The 19,015-nt window shown below is 42.5% G+C and overlaps 1 protein-coding gene across 2 annotated transcripts in view; it reads left to right on the forward strand.

Annotated features, from left to right (window-relative positions):
* Positions 1-19,015, forward strand: part of LOC111159169 (upstream binding protein 1) — a 58,348-nt gene that overhangs the window by 25,682 nt on the left and 13,651 nt on the right. The window contains exons 3-9 of one of the 2 annotated variants that reach the window (XM_022521604.1): positions 1,586-1,662; positions 7,432-7,537; positions 8,185-8,291; positions 10,301-10,453; positions 10,552-10,662; positions 11,111-11,218; positions 17,611-17,714. In XM_022521604.1, coding sequence (XP_022377312.1) covers positions 1,586-1,662; positions 7,432-7,537; positions 8,185-8,291; positions 10,301-10,453; positions 10,552-10,662; positions 11,111-11,218; positions 17,611-17,714 — 766 coding nt within the window. The remainder of the gene's footprint in view (positions 1-1,585; positions 1,663-7,431; positions 7,538-8,184; positions 8,292-10,300; positions 10,454-10,551; positions 10,663-11,110; positions 11,219-17,610; positions 17,715-19,015) is intronic. The other variant, XM_022521605.1, reaches the window with a different exon arrangement.

The following is a 19,015-nucleotide window of genomic DNA, read 5'->3' on the forward strand; positions in this document are numbered from 1 at the left end:
GTATTTATTTGACAGAGAGATCACAAGTAGGCAGAGAGGCAGGCGGGTGGGGGGGAAGCAGGCTCCCTGCTGAGCAGAGAGCCCGATGTGGAGCTCCATCCCAGGACCCCAAGATTATGACCTGAGCTGAAGGCAGAGGCTTAATCCCCTGAGCCACCCAGGAGCCCCCGCCCCAACATTTTTAATTAAAAAATTCTTTATTGCTCAGGCGCCTGGGTGGCTTAGTTGTTAAGCATCTGCCTTTGGCTCAGGTCATGATCCCAGGGTCCTAGGATCGAGCCCTGCATTGGGCTCCCTGCCCAGTGGGAAGCCTGCTTCTCCCTCTCCCACTCCCCCTGTTTGGGTTCCCTCTTTCACTGTGTCTCTTTCTGTCAAATAAAAATTAAATTTAAAAAGATTTTTTAAAAAATTCTTTATTGCTAAAAAGTGAGCTATAATGACTGATCACAGTTCACCATAACAACTATAATAATGATGAAAAAGTTCAAAATATTGTGAGAATTATTAAATGTGATGTAGCAACACAAAGTGAGTAGATGCTGTTGGAAGAAAGGGCGCCCCAATAGACTTGTTTGATGCAGGGTTGTCACAAACCTTCAGTTATAAAAAAAAAAAACAAAACTAATTTCTGCAAAGTGCGATATTTTAGTATATGTGCTGCCGAAGCGAGCACTGCAAAGTGCGATAAAGCAGGGCGCAACAAAAGGGAAATCTGCCTATCCTAGTACCTGCTATAACATATGAAAACCTTGGAAATATGCTTCATAGAAGAAGTCAGTTAATCACATAGGGTGTGATTCCATTTGTATCAAGCGTGTGAAGTGGGCAAATCCCTAGAGACAGAAAGTAGATTGATGAGGGGTTTCCAGGGGCTGGGGTAGGCGAGGATGAGAAGTGACTGCTGAGGGGTAGGATTTTCTTTTGGGGGTGATGAAAATGCTCTAAAATTGGCTTTGGTGATGGTTACACAATTCTGAATATACTAAAACAGTTAATTGTACACTTTCTTAAAATGGTGAATTTTATGGTATGTAAGTTATATCTCAGTAAAACTGATAAAAATTTGGTCTTGGATTATGCATGTATGCGTAATAAAAATTTAGTGTGGGAGTATAACATGAAAATCAATTATAAAACTCTTCAGTTTTCTGTAATTGTGCAAGGAGGAGAGTATGGGGTTTGCAGGAAAGAGATCAATATGAATTTGCTTCTCCCGTTAAGAGTTGAATTTTTTTTCTTTTAAAGATTTTATTTACTTATTAGAGTTGAGAGTGAACACGTATGTGCTCGCTCACACACACACACACACACACACACACACACACACACACACACACACAGGTGTAGGATCGGGAGGGAGAGAGAATACCGCAGATCCTGCTCTGAGCACAGAGCCCCATGCAGGGCTCCATCCCACGACCCCAAGATCATGACCAGCCGAAATCAAGAGTCCATAGCTCAACCTACCAGGCCACCCATTCACCTGGAGAGACCACTGAATTTTTATGTTAAACAGAGTGATATTCTTTATATGGCTTGTTGGTGATACATGATTTCTTTACATTCAGTAATTTCTTTAAAATAGGTCAGTCTTATGAAATTCGGATGCTGGATAACCGGAAAATGGGAGATATGCCTGAGATCACTGGAAAATTGGTAAAGGTAAGGATGATCCATCTTAATTCGTAACAGATACTACAGTGATTGAAAAAAGTAGCAGTTTTGCTGTTAAAAGTTTTGGGGTTTTGTTTGCACAAGAGTTATTTAAAAATAATTTCACTCTAAGGAAGTAATGGCTGTATTGAAACTCCTAACTTTTTGAGCTGTATTTTGTTTACTTATCCATAAAACAAATGATAGCAGTTATTGGGTAAAGTAAATGTGAAAACCCTTTGGAAACTAAGGTACCATAGTTGGGGCTATAGGAAAAAGCCTACCACCACATCAAAGACTTCTTTTTCTTCTTTTTTTTTTTTTTTTAAATTAACATGTAATATATTATTTGTTTTAGGGGTACAGGTCTGTGAATCATCAGTCTTACACAATTCACAGCTCTCACCATGGCACATACCTTCCCCAATGTCCATCACCCAGCCACCCCATCTGTCCCACCCTCTTCCACTCCAGCAACCCTCAGTTTGTTTCCTGAGATTGAGTCTCTTATGGTTTGTCTCCCTCCCTGGTTTTGTCTTGTTCCATTTTTCCCTCCCGTCCCCTATGGTCTTCTGTCATGTTTTTCAGATTCCTCATATCAATGAGATTATATGATAAGTGTCTTTCTCTGATTGACTGACTTCACTTTGCATAATACTCTCTAATTCCATCCACATCATGGTAAATGGCAAGGTTTTTTTTGATGGCTGCATAATATTCCTGAGTGTGTGTGTACACATCACATCTTCTTTACCGTTCATCTGTTGACAGACGTTTAGGCTCGTTCCATAGTTTGGCTGTTGTGGACATTGCTGCTATAAACACTGGGGCACACGTGCCTCTTCTGATCACTACCTTTGTATCTTTAGGGTAAATACACAGTAGTGTGACTGCTGGGTTATAGGGTAATGTCAAAGACTTCTAAGTTTTTCTTTCAAAATAAAAGATAGTATGGGGGAATGGAAGTGTTATATGAAACTTTTAAAAACCCTTTTATTTCACCTCTTAAATTTCTTTAAGTAAAATTTAAACTCTCGAGAGTTTACTCTTACTATTATATCTGAATGAAGACAGTCATTCCAAGTATAGGAAGCATAACTCATCCCTTTTAGGATATATCTTCAGAACCATCTCTGCCCCCTCCAGTGTCATGCAGGGTGGGTCCTCTGGCCTCTACCTGTCACTCACCACGGTGTATTATAGATTCTGTAGTATTACAGGGCAAGACTTTGGAAGAAGCTTAATTGGAAGAAGAGAACTTCAGTATATCTAAGTGTTAGCAAGAGAGAAGCAGGCATGAGTTCCCTTGATACTTCCATCTTCCCACGGAGAGGCATATAGGGGCCTGGGCACTGCCGGGCCCTCACTGTAGAGAGGCATTCCACTGGGAAGACTGCCCTCTGTGGATCTGCCTTTTTAGAGGGCGAGTGCAGGAAAGGTAGCCTTCACAGGGGGAATGGATATTAACATAAAGGTGAACAAATTTGGTGTGTCTGGGAAGCCAGTTGCCTAGCACCCAGAGGTCTTTGGGATGTTTTAGCGCTCCTCTGACTCCTGGAGGCAGGAAGCCCCCAGTCCTATGAGCAGTTGAGGGAAAGATGGGGGGTTCATGCCCCACCAGTCATTGTCTTGCCAATTGGACCGAGCTCCCAGACGTCTTCTGACTCCCGGGGCTCCCATCTTACCCGAAACAGGAAGAGAGGTTATTTGCCATTTGTACTCTGAGTCTATCGTGTCTGTGCTCAATTAGTGGATTTGGTCCTTTCTCTGGAGGGTAAATCAGATGGTCTTATTTTTTTTTGTTCCTTCCTGTGGGCATTCTGGCCATAGTGCATGCTGACTGGGCTCACCATTTAAAAAAGCCATCATGGTTCAGAGTGAGCAAACCCTACTTGGATTGGCTGTTCTCTCCTGGGCTTTCATTACAAATAGTGATGGTCTGGTGCAGGAGCCAAACTTAACAGCTCTCATTTTCCAGTGTGCAGGAAGCTTCGAATGTCCGAGATTCTCTCAGGATGCCTTGGTCCCAAGCTGGTTTATTTTCAGGCCATTGGGTGCCCTGGCTTACCTTCAGCAGATCTGCCAGTTGTCTCACACCCAGTTAAAATCCAACCAATGATACATATTTTAAGGGAAGATGTGGGTAAACTCTTCTTTCCCAATGAAAGTTAAATTTGGTGACTGTGAGATGCTGGCTTTTTTTTTTTTTTTTTTTTTTTTTTAATCAGTATAGAAGCGTAGAAAAATTGTTTAAATTATAGATTTGTCTATAAAATTGAGTAAGGCATCATCATGTGCCCTGTATTGAGAGCCTTAAAACTGGATCCAAAAATGTTAGAAAACTACTGAAAAACTACTTATATGATAAAATTGAAACATACCCAGAAGTAGAATGGTATGTTTATCCACATGTGTTTATCATGCAGTGGTTTCTGATAAACTTTACATGTGTATGGTGGGTGCTAGGGATAAGTTCTCCCATCAGCTGCCACCACTATCAGCAGTTTGCTAGTGTTATTTTATCTGTTCCGCCTTGTGCTTGCTTTTCTCTTTTTTCTTTTTCTTCTTCTTATTATTATTTTTTTTGGCTGGACTATAGAATTTACTGAATTTTAATTCCTCTTTTAAACTAATTTTTTTTTTTTTTTTTAAGATTTTAGTTATTTATTTGACAGAGACAAGGTGAGAGAGGAAACACAAGCAGGGAGAGTAGGAGAGGGAGAAGCAGGCTTCCCCCTGAGCAGGGAGCCTGATGAGGGGCTCGATCCCAGCTGAGCCAAAGGCAGACACTTAATGACTGAGCCACCCAGGCGCCCTTATAACGTAATTTTAACTAAGTTCATTTTTCATAGCTATTCAGCATTCTGAGGAAAATAAAACATACTTTGGCATGTGGATCCAATGCCAAAATTTAAGTTTCCCTCAAAGCACTGGGGAAAGTCACTTTTGAAGCAGGTTGTCATTTATCAGTGAGGATAAGCTGGCTTTCTAGGGTGGTTCCCTATGAATAGGTGGTAAGATTTCGAAAGAACCAGTCTGATAGGGGAGACTTAATGTTTTAAAATACTTTTGGTAAACTAGTTAAAAATACCGGTCAGGTTAACTTGGAATGGTGGGGTTAATTAAGTTGTTGCATGACTGCTCTAAGTTACCCTTCCTGGGATTTAGTTCCAAATTAAAATACGTAAAAACATTTAATATACGCGATTAAAGTAAGTCAAGAAATGAAGGCAAAAATGACTTCATCATGAGATCATGAACTGTTGACAGTAAAGAAACCATCCCCTTGTAAGTGCAAAGTAGAGGTTTTGTTGGCATTAAACCAGCATACTCTGTCTAGACAAGGGTACTTATTTTGAAAGCATCAGTTTCCCTAAACAGTTAACTTCTAGATTGGAAAGGTTAATTTTTAAAAGGTCTTAAATCTCTTTCATCTTCACCTGATAAACCACTTCTCTGATATTTGGTGGCTATGCCAGAAAATGTCCAGTTAGATCCTGAGAGCCTGCCTGGGATGCAGAGCGACAGTCAGCCACCACCACAGGTTGCAGGGTGAATTTCCTCAAAATCACATCATTTTTTGCCTAGGAGCTCCCTAAGTCTAATTCCTGGCCCCATGATCTTTGACTCTGCTAGTCTGGGGGAGTCTTGCCGAACAAAGGCTAAGGTGTCAGGGATGCTTTGGAGCTTGTTGACCGTGCTTCTGTACTCAGTGAGGTGCTCTAGTTCTATTTATCGTATTGTTAGGGCCCCTTTATCTGTTGCTGGGTGTCTGAATTAATGACTTTTTCCCTTCCAGTTTCATTTCAGAAGTTTTCTATATTGCCGCTTTTTAACTGTGGTTCTCCTTTCATATTCCTTACTGAGCTGTCTTAGTCTGACCTTCTAGAACAGGGTTTAGTAAAGCTCAAATCTGATACCTACATTCTCATACTGTTTTCTGAATTTGTGGATTCAGTTAAATACGGAAGAATCAAAATCATATCATTTCTCTGCTGCACTTTATCCTGAGTTCAGCGTGTTGGTGAGTGTGACCCAGTGGCCACCACCAGCCCGTGCACCTTCTCTGTGAGGTCTGCAGCCAGCAGGCGGTGGCGTGAATTGGGTGTGGTAGACCACCTGGGCAGGCTCTGTAGATGTGGGTACAGGTGGGGAAGGCAGATGGGCATGAATCAGAGCAGCGACTGCCTTTGTAGATTTCCACTTTGGTCCTGCAGCTGACTCGGCCTCTTTTTAAACAACAGTTGACCCTTGAACAACACAGCTTTGAATGGTGTGAGTCTGTTTATAGGCAGATTTTTTTCAATAAATACAGTATAGTACTGTACATGTATTTTATGATTTTCTTAGTAACTGATTCCTTTCCTGTAGATTGCTTTATTGTAAGAATACAGTATATAATATATAACATATATATGTTTTTCAGCTTTTGACGTTATCAGTAAAGTATCTAGTCAGTAGTAGGCTGTTAAGTACTTAAGTTCTCAGTACCCCTAACCCCATGTTGTGAAGGGTCAACTGTATTTCAAATTAAAATATGGCTACTTTGGGGCTCCTGGGTGACTTGGTTGGTTGGGTGTCTGCCTTCAGCTGAGGTCATGATCTCAGGGTCCAGGGATTGAGCCCCATTGTGGACTCCCTGCTCATAGGGAACTTGCTTCTCCCTCTCCTCCCTGCTCTGCTCTCTTTTGCTCTCAAATAAATAAAGTCTTTAAAAAAATATATGGCTCCTTTTAAATAGTTTGCTTCAAAATATTTATCTGCTATGGGCAGTACCTGGTGGGTAGGGAATACAGGGCCACTAAAGTAATATTTATATGTATTGCTAACAAATTATTTCCTATTTATACCAGAGTGTCTACTGGAAATGTGAATATCTTACTGCATCATGAGAAAGTTATCTATGCATGTGTCACAAACACAAATTATTGCAAATGTGGTATCTGAAGGCATTTGGATGACTTGTTTTCCTGTTCCTGGAGTGAAACAATAGTTGGCACTCCAAACCTGTGGGAGGCGAAGGAGGGATGGGCAGAGAGCAGAGAACTGGCCAGATTGTGGAGTGAAGTCTTCCCTAGGAACCGTAGTGTGTGGGTAAAGCTTACCTGTGGGTTGTTTTGTTTTGTTTTTTCTCTCCCTTGCTTACCTCAGATAACCTCTTGCAAATGAAATAGTAGAGAATGACTTTTGCATATATATTCTTTTTTTGCTGGGTCTTATTTTGCAGATTCCCCCACCTATTCCTTGACTATCTCTTTATTTTTTATTTCACTGAAGTATATGTTGACATGTAGTGTTATATTAGTTTCAGGTGTACAATATAATGATTCAGCATTTTTATATATTAGTATTTATCCTTGGGTCTTTAAAGAAGTCCAGTTATTAACTTATTTTAAATGAACAGTTTTACCATTGTACCTGGGTTTCTCTGTTTCTGTTTATACTACTGTTTGGCTTTAGTAATTCCTGTGTGCATCTGATGTTTTCTTCATAGAAATAGAATTCTTACTCAGTGATTTTATGGGCATATACCTTAATTTTGAATTGCAGTATCAGACTGTAAATAAAAATTTTACCTAAGTAATCATTTTATTTGTGCCTTTTATTTCTGAGTTATCCAGATATTCCAAGAACAAAGCAGTTCACTTAGAAAATGTTTAAAGCAGAATATTTTTTGGTATATTCTTCTATTACAGGTTAATGCATAAGAATCGAAAATGCTTCTGCATTTTAGCTGGACCAGTTTAAAAGTGTTCATTTTCCCCGCTTGTTCCATAGAGCATCATAAGAGTTGTATTCCATGACAGACGGCTACAATACACAGAGCATCAGCAGCTTGAAGGCTGGAAGTGGAATCGTCCAGGAGACAGACTTCTCGATTTAGGTACGGGTGGCTGTCAGAAGACTCTGGAGAGATGAAGGCAGTTGTTTGGTAGAGAAGGCACCATGTATAATTGTGTGGAGAGAGTGTTGGTGTTAGCAGATCCTGCGTGCCTTGCATTGTTAAATAATTTAGAAATGAAGTAGTTTTTTGGTGCTTAAAGAACCTGAGCCAGGAATTTGGAGTTTGAAATCATTTATTTAATTCTTTTTTTTTTTTAAAGATTTTATTTATTAATTTGACAGATAGAGATCACAAGGAGGCAGAGAGGCAGGCAGAGAGAGAGGAGGAAGCAGGCTCCCTGCTGAGCAGAGAGCCCGATGTGGGGCTCAATCCCAGGACTCCGGATCATGACCCGAGCCGAAGGCAGAGGCTTTAACCCACTGAGCCACCCAGGCGCCCCCATTTATTTAATTCTTAATTGACACCATCCATCATATGTTGAATAAAATGAAATAGAAACCATGGTGGGAGAAAGTCTGGTAGCTTTAGATGGGTTTCCATATTAGCATCATTGACCGGGAAAACATTGAAGAAAAAGGTTGTGTGTGGAGGTGAAATAATTTCATTTGAACATAATTATAGTAAGTGGTAAGCTTTTTAATTATTCGTAGTGGATGAATTTCTATGTAACTTTTTAAAAAATACAGATATTCCAATGTCTGTGGGAATAATTGACACAAGGACAAATCCAAGCCAGTTAAATGCGGTTGAATTTCTGTGGGACCCTGCGAAGCGCACGTCTGCTTTCATTCAGGTTTGGAGTTTTTACATTAATAAAAGTATACTAACCTAGTCATTTGAAAGGCCATAGATGAGGTTAAATTCTTGACACATGATGTTATCTTCTTTAAATGCTTATTTGTAAGCTATCTTATAATGTCTTCTATTTTATATATTTTAAATTTACATACGTATAGACTGTTAAATAGGAGTTAATTTACTACATTTATCATTTATAGGCTGACATATATAAAGACAATCTGATATGTAAAACGTGAATCAGATGTTAACTTTTACCATTGGTAGTGACAGTAATCAAAACTTCTATTTTTCATAAGATGCATTTCTCTTTAACCAAAGCTCCTGTTTAAAAGGGTAGGATTAGTGTGCCTGGCTGGCTTGGCCAGTAGAGCATACGAATCTTGATCTCAGGGTCATAAGTTCAAGCTCAGTACTGGGTGTAGAGTTCACTTAAATAAAATAGAGTAAAAGGGTGGGATTGAAAAAAGTGTATGTTTCAAGATTTTCTCTCTAGCATAATTAAAAGACATTCTAATATTGAAAATTTCAAACCCCACAAAAGTAATAGAATAGTAATGAATCCTCTATGTACCCATCACCTGGCTTCAACAGTTATTAGTAGTTTCCTCTGTTTTAGTTATTGATGGAATACATTTTTTTTTTTTTTTTTTAAGATTTTATTTATTTGACAGAGATCACAAATAGGCAGAGAGACAGGCAGGGAGAGAGGAGGAAGCAGGCTCCCTGCTGAGCAGAGAGCCTGATGTGGGGCTCAAACTCAGGACCCTGGGATCATGACCTGAGCCGAAGGCAGAGGCTTTAACCCACGGAGCCGCCCAGGCGCCCCTTGATGGAATACTTTTAAGCAACTCCCAGGCATTTCGTTTCACCCATAAATACTCAGCTTGTATCCCTAAGACATAAGGTTTTTTCCAAAGATTTATTTATTTATTATTTATTTATTTGACAGACCGAGATCACAAGTAGGCAGAAAGGCAGGCAGAGAGAGAAGGAGGGGAAGCAGGCTCCCTGCTGGGCAGAGAGCCCAATGTGGGGCTCGATCCCAGGACCCTGAGATCATGACCTGAGCTGAAGGCAGAGGCTTTAACCCACTGAGCCACCCAGGTACCCCCGAGAGATGAGTTTTTTGGGAAACGTTAATATATGTAAAATATGATTGATAGTAATTTTTATACCCTGTATATTCAGATTTGTAAGTGGTGGAATTAAAACTGAGTGGGTAATCTTTATGTAGAAAGGGAGATTGCTTAATTGCTGATCAATCTAAGTAGTCTCTGATTTGTATGAACTGTAAAGAATATTTGTTTACTTATGTATTTATTTTTTAAGAATCTTTAGTATTTTGTGGTTTTTTGGTTTACCAAATACTCTCTGTATCCTGCCAACAAATAGTCACGTGGGACATGGTTTATGTCAGTTGACATTGTGCTGGTGTTAGGAGAGGGGCAGAAGTCGTAGGAAATGAGCATTGTCCTCAGTGAACTTTGCAGGTTGACAGAACAGTTTAGGTCGATACAGGCAGGGTGAGTAGTAGCCACTCCCTGGGCAGTGTCACAGCTTATGTATGTAGGCACAGCAGTAACCTGATGGGTTGGCTAGAGTTGGGGCAGTGACAAAAGAGGGCAGGTGACAGAAGCTCTCAGCAATGGGTTTGGTTGCTGTGGACTGAGCCACGTGAAAGGCCAAAGACCCTGGGTCTGAGAGCATCATTCGGTCCAGAGTGGAGGTAGAGGCGTCCCTCTAACCCGAACAAGTCCTGTGTGAGAGGAGAGGCATTGGACTGGGGAAGAGCTCGTCGCCAGAAAGTTCAGAAAGGCCCAGTTGGATTTGTGAAAGGAAAGCCATACGGAAGAATTCATGACAGCCATCTGGCCAGTATGTAAGAGTTTGTTTGAGGGATCCTGAATTTATGGCTGGGGTAGGACATCTGAGAAGGAGCAAAATAGAAGGAGACTCAGTGGATGATACTTTGAGTCCCTTTCAGCTTGAGCTGTTTTCCAGGTACACTGCATCAGCACAGAATTTACTCCCCGGAAGCACGGAGGTGAGAAGGGAGTGCCTTTCAGGATTCAGGTCGACACCTTTAAGCAGAATGAAAACGGAGAATACACGGATCATCTACACTCAGCTAGCTGCCAAATCAAAGTGTTTAAGGTACGCGATAGAAACTGGGCTTTTTAGTAAGGCCCAGTTGTGCTTGTAAATTGTCCGTCTTCAGCCTGATGGAGGAAATCATGCACTTTGTTTTTAAGCCTAAAGGTGCAGACAGGAAACAAAAAACGGACCGAGAGAAGATGGAGAAGAGAACAGCTCACGAGAAGGAAAAGTATCAGCCATCCTATGACACCACCATCCTCACCGAGGTAATGCGGGGCTGCGGTTTGGTTTCTGAGGAGAAGCAGCGCTTTGCATAGTAGCACTCACTCTACGGAGGAGTTTTGCTACAAAGGGGTTGGGGAAGATTGGGTGGTAGATTGACATAATGTTCTTTGTGAAATTTGCGGGGGAAAGATTTTATTTAAATTTGGGGGTTTTAAATAGATTAGTTTCCTGGGTGGGGTCGTGAATGAAGATGCTGAAATCCCAATCTGGTCTCAGAAACAGACCTTACAAACCCTGAAGTTGGCAAGAGATTAAGTCGGGGCCTAGAATGTCTGATTTTTGTCACTGCTGGGGTTTTGCATTTTCTTTAACTTTGAATCCTGCTAGTCATACAATTGTTTAATTGGACTGCAGAGACATAAAACAGGGTATTAGATCTTTCTTTGTATAATGAAAAGACATTGATCCCAATCTTTGGTGTTTGTCCAGATGAGGCTTGAGCCTATAATTGAAGATGCAGTTGAACATGAGCAGAAAAAGTCCAGCAAGCGGACTTTGCCAGCAGACTACGGTGATTCTCTGGCAAAGCGAGGCAGTGTAAGGGACTTCTGCTTCTCTTTTCATTGTGCAAGAAACCTTGTGCAGTGTTAGATATAGGATCAACTTCCACCGAAAAGTAAAGCCAAATTTGTTTTTGATGTCCTTGTCTTGATTTAATTTGCTTTTGTTTAGACTTCCTGCTTTCTGTTTGTTCCTCACTGAGGAAAATTTCCTAAATCTAACACTTTAAAACAAAGTTGACCATAGTGGGTGGTTTTGGAGGGAAAAACGACACTCAAAAATGTGTTCCCTCCCTGTCTCCTCCCCCTCCTCCCTCCCTCCCTCTCTCTCCTCTGCACACACACTTCCTTCAAGAGCACTGAAATTAATTGAAAATACTTTCTTTAGTAAAATAGTTACCATTTTTGTGTAATTAAAGGTTTTGCTTTCTCATGTGTATAACTGATAAGAAACTTTCATGGATATTTAGAGACATGATGGCAGCAAGCTTGACATTAACATGCAATACTTTGTGTCACATTTCCCTGCATGTAGGATAAGAATGTGCGTCTGTCTGTGCTTTTAAACGCCTGTTTGGCAGCACTGGTAGAAAGAAATCTTTGAATTGGTGTTTCCTCTTGCCTCCTGCATTGTGATCTTCTGCTTCAGGCCAGAATAGTGCACCTTGGTACCCTCAGACCTGATTGCCCCAACATCCAGTCAGGGGGTTTGGCTTTGTCAGCTTCAGGGCAGCAGATCTTTATTTCATGACCCAGTTCTTTATCGAATGGTCCACCAAGGTTTATCGTATTCTTTAGACTTTGATCACAACGTACCCACAGTATATGTAAATATTCAAACACAGAGCATTCTCGAATTTTTTTTTTTTAATTTATTTGACAGAGATCACAAGTAGACAGAGAGGCAGGCAGAGAGAAGGGAGAAGCAGGCCCCCTGCCGAGCAGAGAGCCCGATGCGGGGCTCAATCCCAGGACCCTGACATCATGACCTGAGCTGAAGGCAGAGGCTTAACCCACTGAGCCACCCAGGCGCCCCGCATTCTCGAATTTTTAAAAGTAGCTGTCATCATATGTATTGTTGGCTACTCTCTTCATCTTATTGCAGCGTTTGTACTATCAAGGGGCCAAATGGGATTTCCACACTTACATATGTATGTGTAATTTGCTGTGCTATGAAAGTCACAGGCACTATCACAGGAACCTCATTTCCAGGTTAAAGCATTGCATGACAGTATTTTAAGTGCTTCTTTATGCAGTAAAGAAGTAGTAGTCATCGGGATGGATGGGGAGCATACATGATGCATTTTCTTTAACTGGGCTTTTGGGATTTGGGTCAGAGGTTGTATGGAACAACTATATGCTCCTACCCCAGAATGCCCCTCTCCAATTTTATGTTGTTAATCCTCTGTCTCATTTCCCAGCTGAAGACACAGATAGTTCTTGGTAAACTTTTCTGGGGAGATCCTGGTAACTCAATTCACTTTACCCTTCTTGTTGGTAATGATTTAATTGAAAGGAATGGGTTCTGATATTTCATAAATTAATCTGTTATAGTCCAGAGCTAATCTGGAGATGGTAGAATTTGTTGGTAAATTATTAATGATTCTTAACTCAAGTCTAAAGTGTGCAAAACGTCAGCAGTTCACTGGCCTGGGATTTCACATCTTCCTAGAGCGTGTTGTTTGCTCCCATGGGCTGAGTTTGGTTGGGTTAAGATACTTGTAGGGGGTGGTTAGAGATCCTCTTTGAAACCTGTTTTAAAAAAGCAAGGTACAGATTAATCCCTTAAAAAAAGTCTGCAGCATTTCCTACATTTCTGCAAGTGCCTACAAAGAAAGGCCAGCGTTTCTCGCAGTTGTTGGATAGTGACAGTTGACTTTTGTTAGGAAGGGAGGTTAGGCTCCCCTGTTAAAAGGCGTTGCATGAACTGGTCCCACACTGAATGGAGGCCCTACTGCTGGTTAATAGAGGTGAAACCTTTAATGCGTCCTCTGGTCTTGGTCTCTGAGCTGTGTTGCATTGGCTCACCTTGGGGCTGCCAGTGTCTCCACTCTAAGGTGGGTCGGCATTTCCCAGTCTATCAGGGGCGGGACTTTGTTTACAGTGCACGGAAACTGCCCACATGAGTCCAAGTCACATGTTGCTGGAGCTGTCATGAATTATAGACTCTCCTCGGGAACAGAGGCAGTCCCACACTGCTTACCTTTACACTCAGGGAGGCAGGACAAGGTAGGAGAAACATCGGGCAGGTCTTCCTCCATGTGCCTTGGCCTCCTGGTTTCAGACTGGAAGAGGAGCCCATAAGATACGGGCAGGCAGGCCATAGTGTGGCAAGCAGCCTGGCCATCGGACATCCTGCCACCCATTACTCCCAAAAAGCTGAGGCCTCCTAGCAGGACTAGTTTTCTCCGAACACTGATTTCCTGGTGTTCAGTGAGTCTGGCTCCTATTTATTGGGCAAGTTTTAGATGTCGGCCATTGTTTAGCAGCCCTGCTTTTCTACTGTTAAAGGAATCAAGCTTGTGTTAAAGTGAAATAGGTGTGTTTAGGGAGGTCCTATACCTTGGTTGTCCCCGCCGTCTTCCTGTGCTGTTAACTTGAAGCTGTTGATGGCTTCATGTCTGCAGACAGTGGGCAGTGATGAGCAGGTATGCAGAGGCTTGATATTAAAAGGTTCACCCCACTTAGATGTGCATGTTAGATTACCTCGTATTTTATATCTGGGGAGGATGGTGTAGCATGAAAATCATCTTCCAGGTAGTGGAGCTGATTATGGGCATGAGGCATCCAGAAAGTTACTAGATCTGTTAGCTGGTTCCTCAGACCGCATAAACAGGGGACATGCTACTCTGTCAGGTGAAGGGAGAAACAAGGCCCCAGTTTGAAAGGAGGGAGCCCTGTTGTGCAAAAGGTTGTTGAGAATGAAATTGGTGTGCGTGCAGTGAATTCATCTGTCCTGTCCAGCTAATATTCGATTGCTTTTTTTTAATTTTTTTTTTTTTAATTTGACAGGCAGAGATCACAAGTAGGCAGAGAGGCAGGCAGAGAGAGAGGAGGAAGCAGGCTCCCCGCAGAGCAGAGAGCCCGATGCGGGGCTTGATCCCAGGACCCTGGGATCATGACCTGAGCCGAAGGCAGAGGCTTTAACCTACTGAGCCACCCAGGCGCCCCTCGATTGCTTTTTTGAAAACTAGTAGTAGTTGAAACAGTAAGTCTGTAGTTACTTTTCCAGTTTTTGAGGGAATACACAATGGGTGGTTGTAAAGAATGTTAAGAACCTGGGATTTGTTTTATTTTCCCTCTATCTGTACTTTTTTTTTTTTTTAAGATTTTATTTATTTATTTGACAGAGAGAGCACAAGTAAGCAGAGCGGCAGGCAGAGGGAGAGAGAGAAGCAGGCTCTCTGCTGAGCAGGGACCCTGATGCGAGGCTCGATCCTAGGACCCTGGAATCAGGACCTGAGCCAAAGGCAGCCGATTAACCAACTAAGCCACCCAGGCGCCCCTCTATCCGTACTTCTGATGGGTGTCAGACCCGTTGTAAGCACCTGTAACCGTCGGGGAGACTAGTTTCTGCCCTCAGTGCTTCACAGTCTCTTAGCTCCTTCACACTGGGGTCTGGACACTTCTACACGCAAAAGAATTTTGAAAAAGTATGTACTCCCTTGCACGTTTTCAGGTTGACGTGAAAGTTTTCATCATAAATCTAAACAGTTGCAAAGGACAATTTTCTGGCATCGTGAATATTTGTATTATAATTTAAGATAAAACTGTTATACTACTTTTGGAAGTGTATTCATAGCAATTTGACACCCATTATCGTTCATTTAAATAGCTCATGATGAAGCTCTTTAGTTAAGTCTCAAATTTTATCCCACTCTTGTGCTCGCTTCGGCAGCACATATACAAATTTTATCCCACTCTTCCTTCATGATCTCTTTTCTCTTCCACTCCCCATAAATAATTTCATCCCAATATGATGTACTTTTATGCCTGAAAATCTTTATTTTTTACTTTTTTAAAGATTTGTTTTATTTATTTATTTGACAGAGAGGTAGCATCAAGAGAGGGAACACAAGCAGGGGGAGTTTTAGAGGGAGAAACAGGCTTCCTGCTGAGTAGGAAGCCCGATGTGCAGCTCGATCACAGGACCCTGGGATCAGGACCTGAGCCGAAGGCAGACACTTAACAGCTGAGCCACCAGGCGCCCCTGAAAATCTTTTTTTAGAGATTGATTGATTGATTTATTAGAGAGCACATGCAGCGAGCAGGGGGAAGCGTAAGGGGGCAAAGGGGGAGAGAGGGAGAGGGAGAGAATCAAGACTTCCTGAGGTACTGAGCCTGACATGGGGCTCAATCTCACAACCCTGAGATCATGACCTGAGCTGAAACCAAGAGTCAGATACACAACTGACTGAACCACCCAGGTGTCCCTGCCTAAAAATCTTAATGATCACCCTGGTTACTTTTTTTTTTTTTTTTAAAGATTTTATTTATTTGACAGAGATCACAAGTAGGCAGAGAGGCAGGCAGAGAGAGAGGCGGAAGCAGGCTCCCTGCTGAGCAGAGCGCCCAATGCGGGGCTCGATCCCAGGACCCTGAAATCATGACCTAAGCCGAAGGCAGAGGCTTTAACCCACTGAGCCACCCTGGTGCCCCACCCTGTTACTTCTTTATGACAGACTTACAGAAACGGAGATTTATAATTTCCTTTGACCATAAAGCCTGTCAGTTGAGAAATTTTTTTTTTTTAGGTAAATCATTGTGGGGCCTGAACTCAGGACCCTGAGATTAAGAGCCACATGCTCTACTGACTGAGCTACCCAGGCTGCCCAAAAAATTGAAAACTACTTAATGACTGGTACCAGTTTATCAAAACAACAGATCATACACATTTTGATGAACAGTTGTTTAATTATAAAAATAGAAATGTTATTGGAAATATGTCATGAAGAACGAGACAGGGTAGAATGCAATCAAATTCTAGATTTTTTTTTAATAGATAAGAGAAACTTCATTTAGATGTGCTTATTTTTCTTTTATCAGTGTCACTCAGGTCTTGAAATTCCTGTTGAGTTATCCGCACAAAATCCCAGTGACCTATTTTTGTATGAACTGGTAGATTATTTCAGTACGTGTCAGCTGACACCAGGTCTCCTTCAGTTTTTGAAGACAAGGAATTGAAAACTGCCTGACATACAGAAGAATTTACATTTTTAAAATTTATTTTATTTATTTCAAATATTTTATTTATTTCAGAGAGAGAGTGAGAGAGAGTGTGAGAGGGGAGAGGGTCAGAGGGAGAAGCAGACTCCCCACTGAGCATGGAGCCCAGTGTGGGGACTTGATCCCGGGACTCTGGGATCTTGACCTGAGCCAAAGGCAGACGCTTAACTGACTAGCCACCCCGATGCCACCGGAAGAATTGTTTTAGAGTCACGTACTTTTAAAATTTATCCTAGTGTCTTTGAATGGTCTTTTGCTTGGTTTGGGGGAGGGTTTTCTATCTCTTGTCCATGGTGAGGTATGACAACTGTTTTGTGTAAAATAGGACCATAGTGATTCTGAAGGGGGCTTTGAAACCGAGGATGTCCTAACACAGACTCATTCTAGAGGGAATATCAGAATATGAGATGGACTCGCTCTGTACATAGCTCAGGTTTGAAGGCTCGTCCTTGGCTGCCCTGGCCTGCTCAGCCTGCTCAGCATGCTTTTGACTTTAGCTTTTTCACCTCTACTGATTGTAATAGTCAATGCGTCTTTGTATCTTTGTTCTATCTTTGGTCAGAATGGTACATGGGATTGAAAAATACCCTAGTTCACCATGCACCTTCCAGAAACTGTAAATAGTAAACAGGTAGACAGAGAGACATGGGCAGCATGGTACATGTTGATGTGTGTTGATGCTCGGCCTGCCTCACTTTGGTTGGGGATTATTAATCTTAGAGGACTCCAAAGAAAGCAAGGGGGTACTGGCCAGGCTGCTCTGGGTTAGCGGGCAGAGGAGTGCTAGGGGGACAGAGCCACTGTCCTGGTCACCATAGGTGTCAGATACTGCTTGTGAATCCATTTTTGCCTCTGCTGTTCTAAACCTTGATAGGTACCTGCTACAGAACTGATAAAGTGGGGAGTGAAAGTTCTTAGAAGTCAGCTATACAGAAGTGTACGTTAAAAATGCCTGCATACATTTTGCTGCTGTCATCACTTCAGGTCTTCCCTGAGATTAAGCAGTGTGTAGTCGTGGGTGGCAGGTAAAGCCACACAGAAGTAATAAATCTGATATGTTTCTGTGAAGGTTGCTTGATGAGTGTCAGGTGTCTTGTGTTTTATAACCTCGCATTTGGCCAGATTAGAGAGTGACTTACGAAAATATTTCTTCCGTACACTTCTAAAAGCATCTCATTAATTTATTTTTGTTTCTATCCTTAGTGTTCTCCATGGCCCGATACCCCCACAGCCTACGTGAATAGCAGCCCTTCCACAGCGCCCGCCTTCACGTCCCCACAGCAGGGCACTTGCAGCATCCCCGACAGGTACCGCATCGTGCCGTCGCTCACCCGGGGCTGGCCACACTGTGCTCCTTCACTGCCCTCTCTCTCACTTCCCAGCATCCTCTTTTTTATATCTGTCTGAGGTTTATAGTCACGGGAGCTAGCCGCCTCAGCTTGGGAGGAAAATTGTCTTTTCTTTGCCTGCCAGCCTTTTTGCTGTTCGCCCTTCATGCCTCATATATTCACAGCTGTAGGAATTGTAGAAAAGGAGGCATTTTCAAGGTACATTCTTTGTGAGAGAAAAAGAACATGAATGGAGTTCATAGATAGTGGACAGTGAGTTATTAAGGTGAAACTGTGACTCGGATGGGTTCAGATTGCATTTATTATAAAGTACATCTGTCTTCAGTGCGCACCATATCAGAGAGCTGTTCCTGCTCTGCTTTTTCTGCCTCACGTTACACAGACTATTTACTTCTTTCTTTATTATGGTAAGTCTTTAAACTTATAGGAAAGACTTTCAGTTTCTAAAACTTCACTGTGGTTTTAGAAATGGGGATGGTGGACTTGTTCTGTTTTATTCTCTGGCTGTGATTGGCATCTGTGAACCCTGCAGGCTCTGGGTGGGGGCAGGGGATGCTGTCACATGGGTCCTGTAGGTGCCACATGGTGCTGGAGGTGGGAGGGGGCTTGCCTTCCTGGGGCTCTGCTGAAGAGCTGATCCCGAGCAGGTCAGATCAGAAGTGCCCTGTTGTTGGGAGGTTTCTCACTGGGAAGGGAAAAATACACAAGATTGGGAGGGGAAGGTTCTTTTTCTTACACTCGGGCCACACCAACAGGTCTGTCTTTGTCAGCTGTGGCTACTGTGACAGAACGCCAGACCAGGGCCTTAGAGACAACAGAAACTTGTTTGTCGCAGTTGTGGAACTGGAAGTGTGAGGTCTGGGTGGTTCTGGCAAGGGCCCTCCGGGTTGCAGGTGCCACCTGGGTTCTCACGCAGTGGAGCAGACACCATTTTGAGCTTGCCTTCCTGGTCCCTCCCTGGGGCGCCACCTCCTCACTGTGTCATGCCGGGGGGGCGGGGTGTGTGTGTGAGGATGGTCAGTGTATGCATTTTGAGGGAACACAAATATCCTGTCTGTAACAGGGTCTGATAAGAACACAAAAAACATGCTTTTTCCTGTGAAGATGAGTAGACCAGCAGGCAGCTCATCTTGTAGATCTTTGTGCTTTACGAGGAGGAACACACTCTTCGACTCTACGTTGGAGAGCCCAGGGACTGGCATGTCCCCATGTGGGGGCCATTCTTGTCTTACAGCCCAGGCCGAGTCGTCTGGGGCAGA

The sequence above is a fragment of the Enhydra lutris genome, unplaced genomic scaffold, assembly GCF_002288905.1.
Source record: "Enhydra lutris kenyoni isolate GAN:26980312 unplaced genomic scaffold, ASM228890v2 scaffoldscaffold66, whole genome shotgun sequence".
NCBI classification, from domain to species: domain Eukaryota; kingdom Metazoa; phylum Chordata; class Mammalia; order Carnivora; family Mustelidae; genus Enhydra; species Enhydra lutris.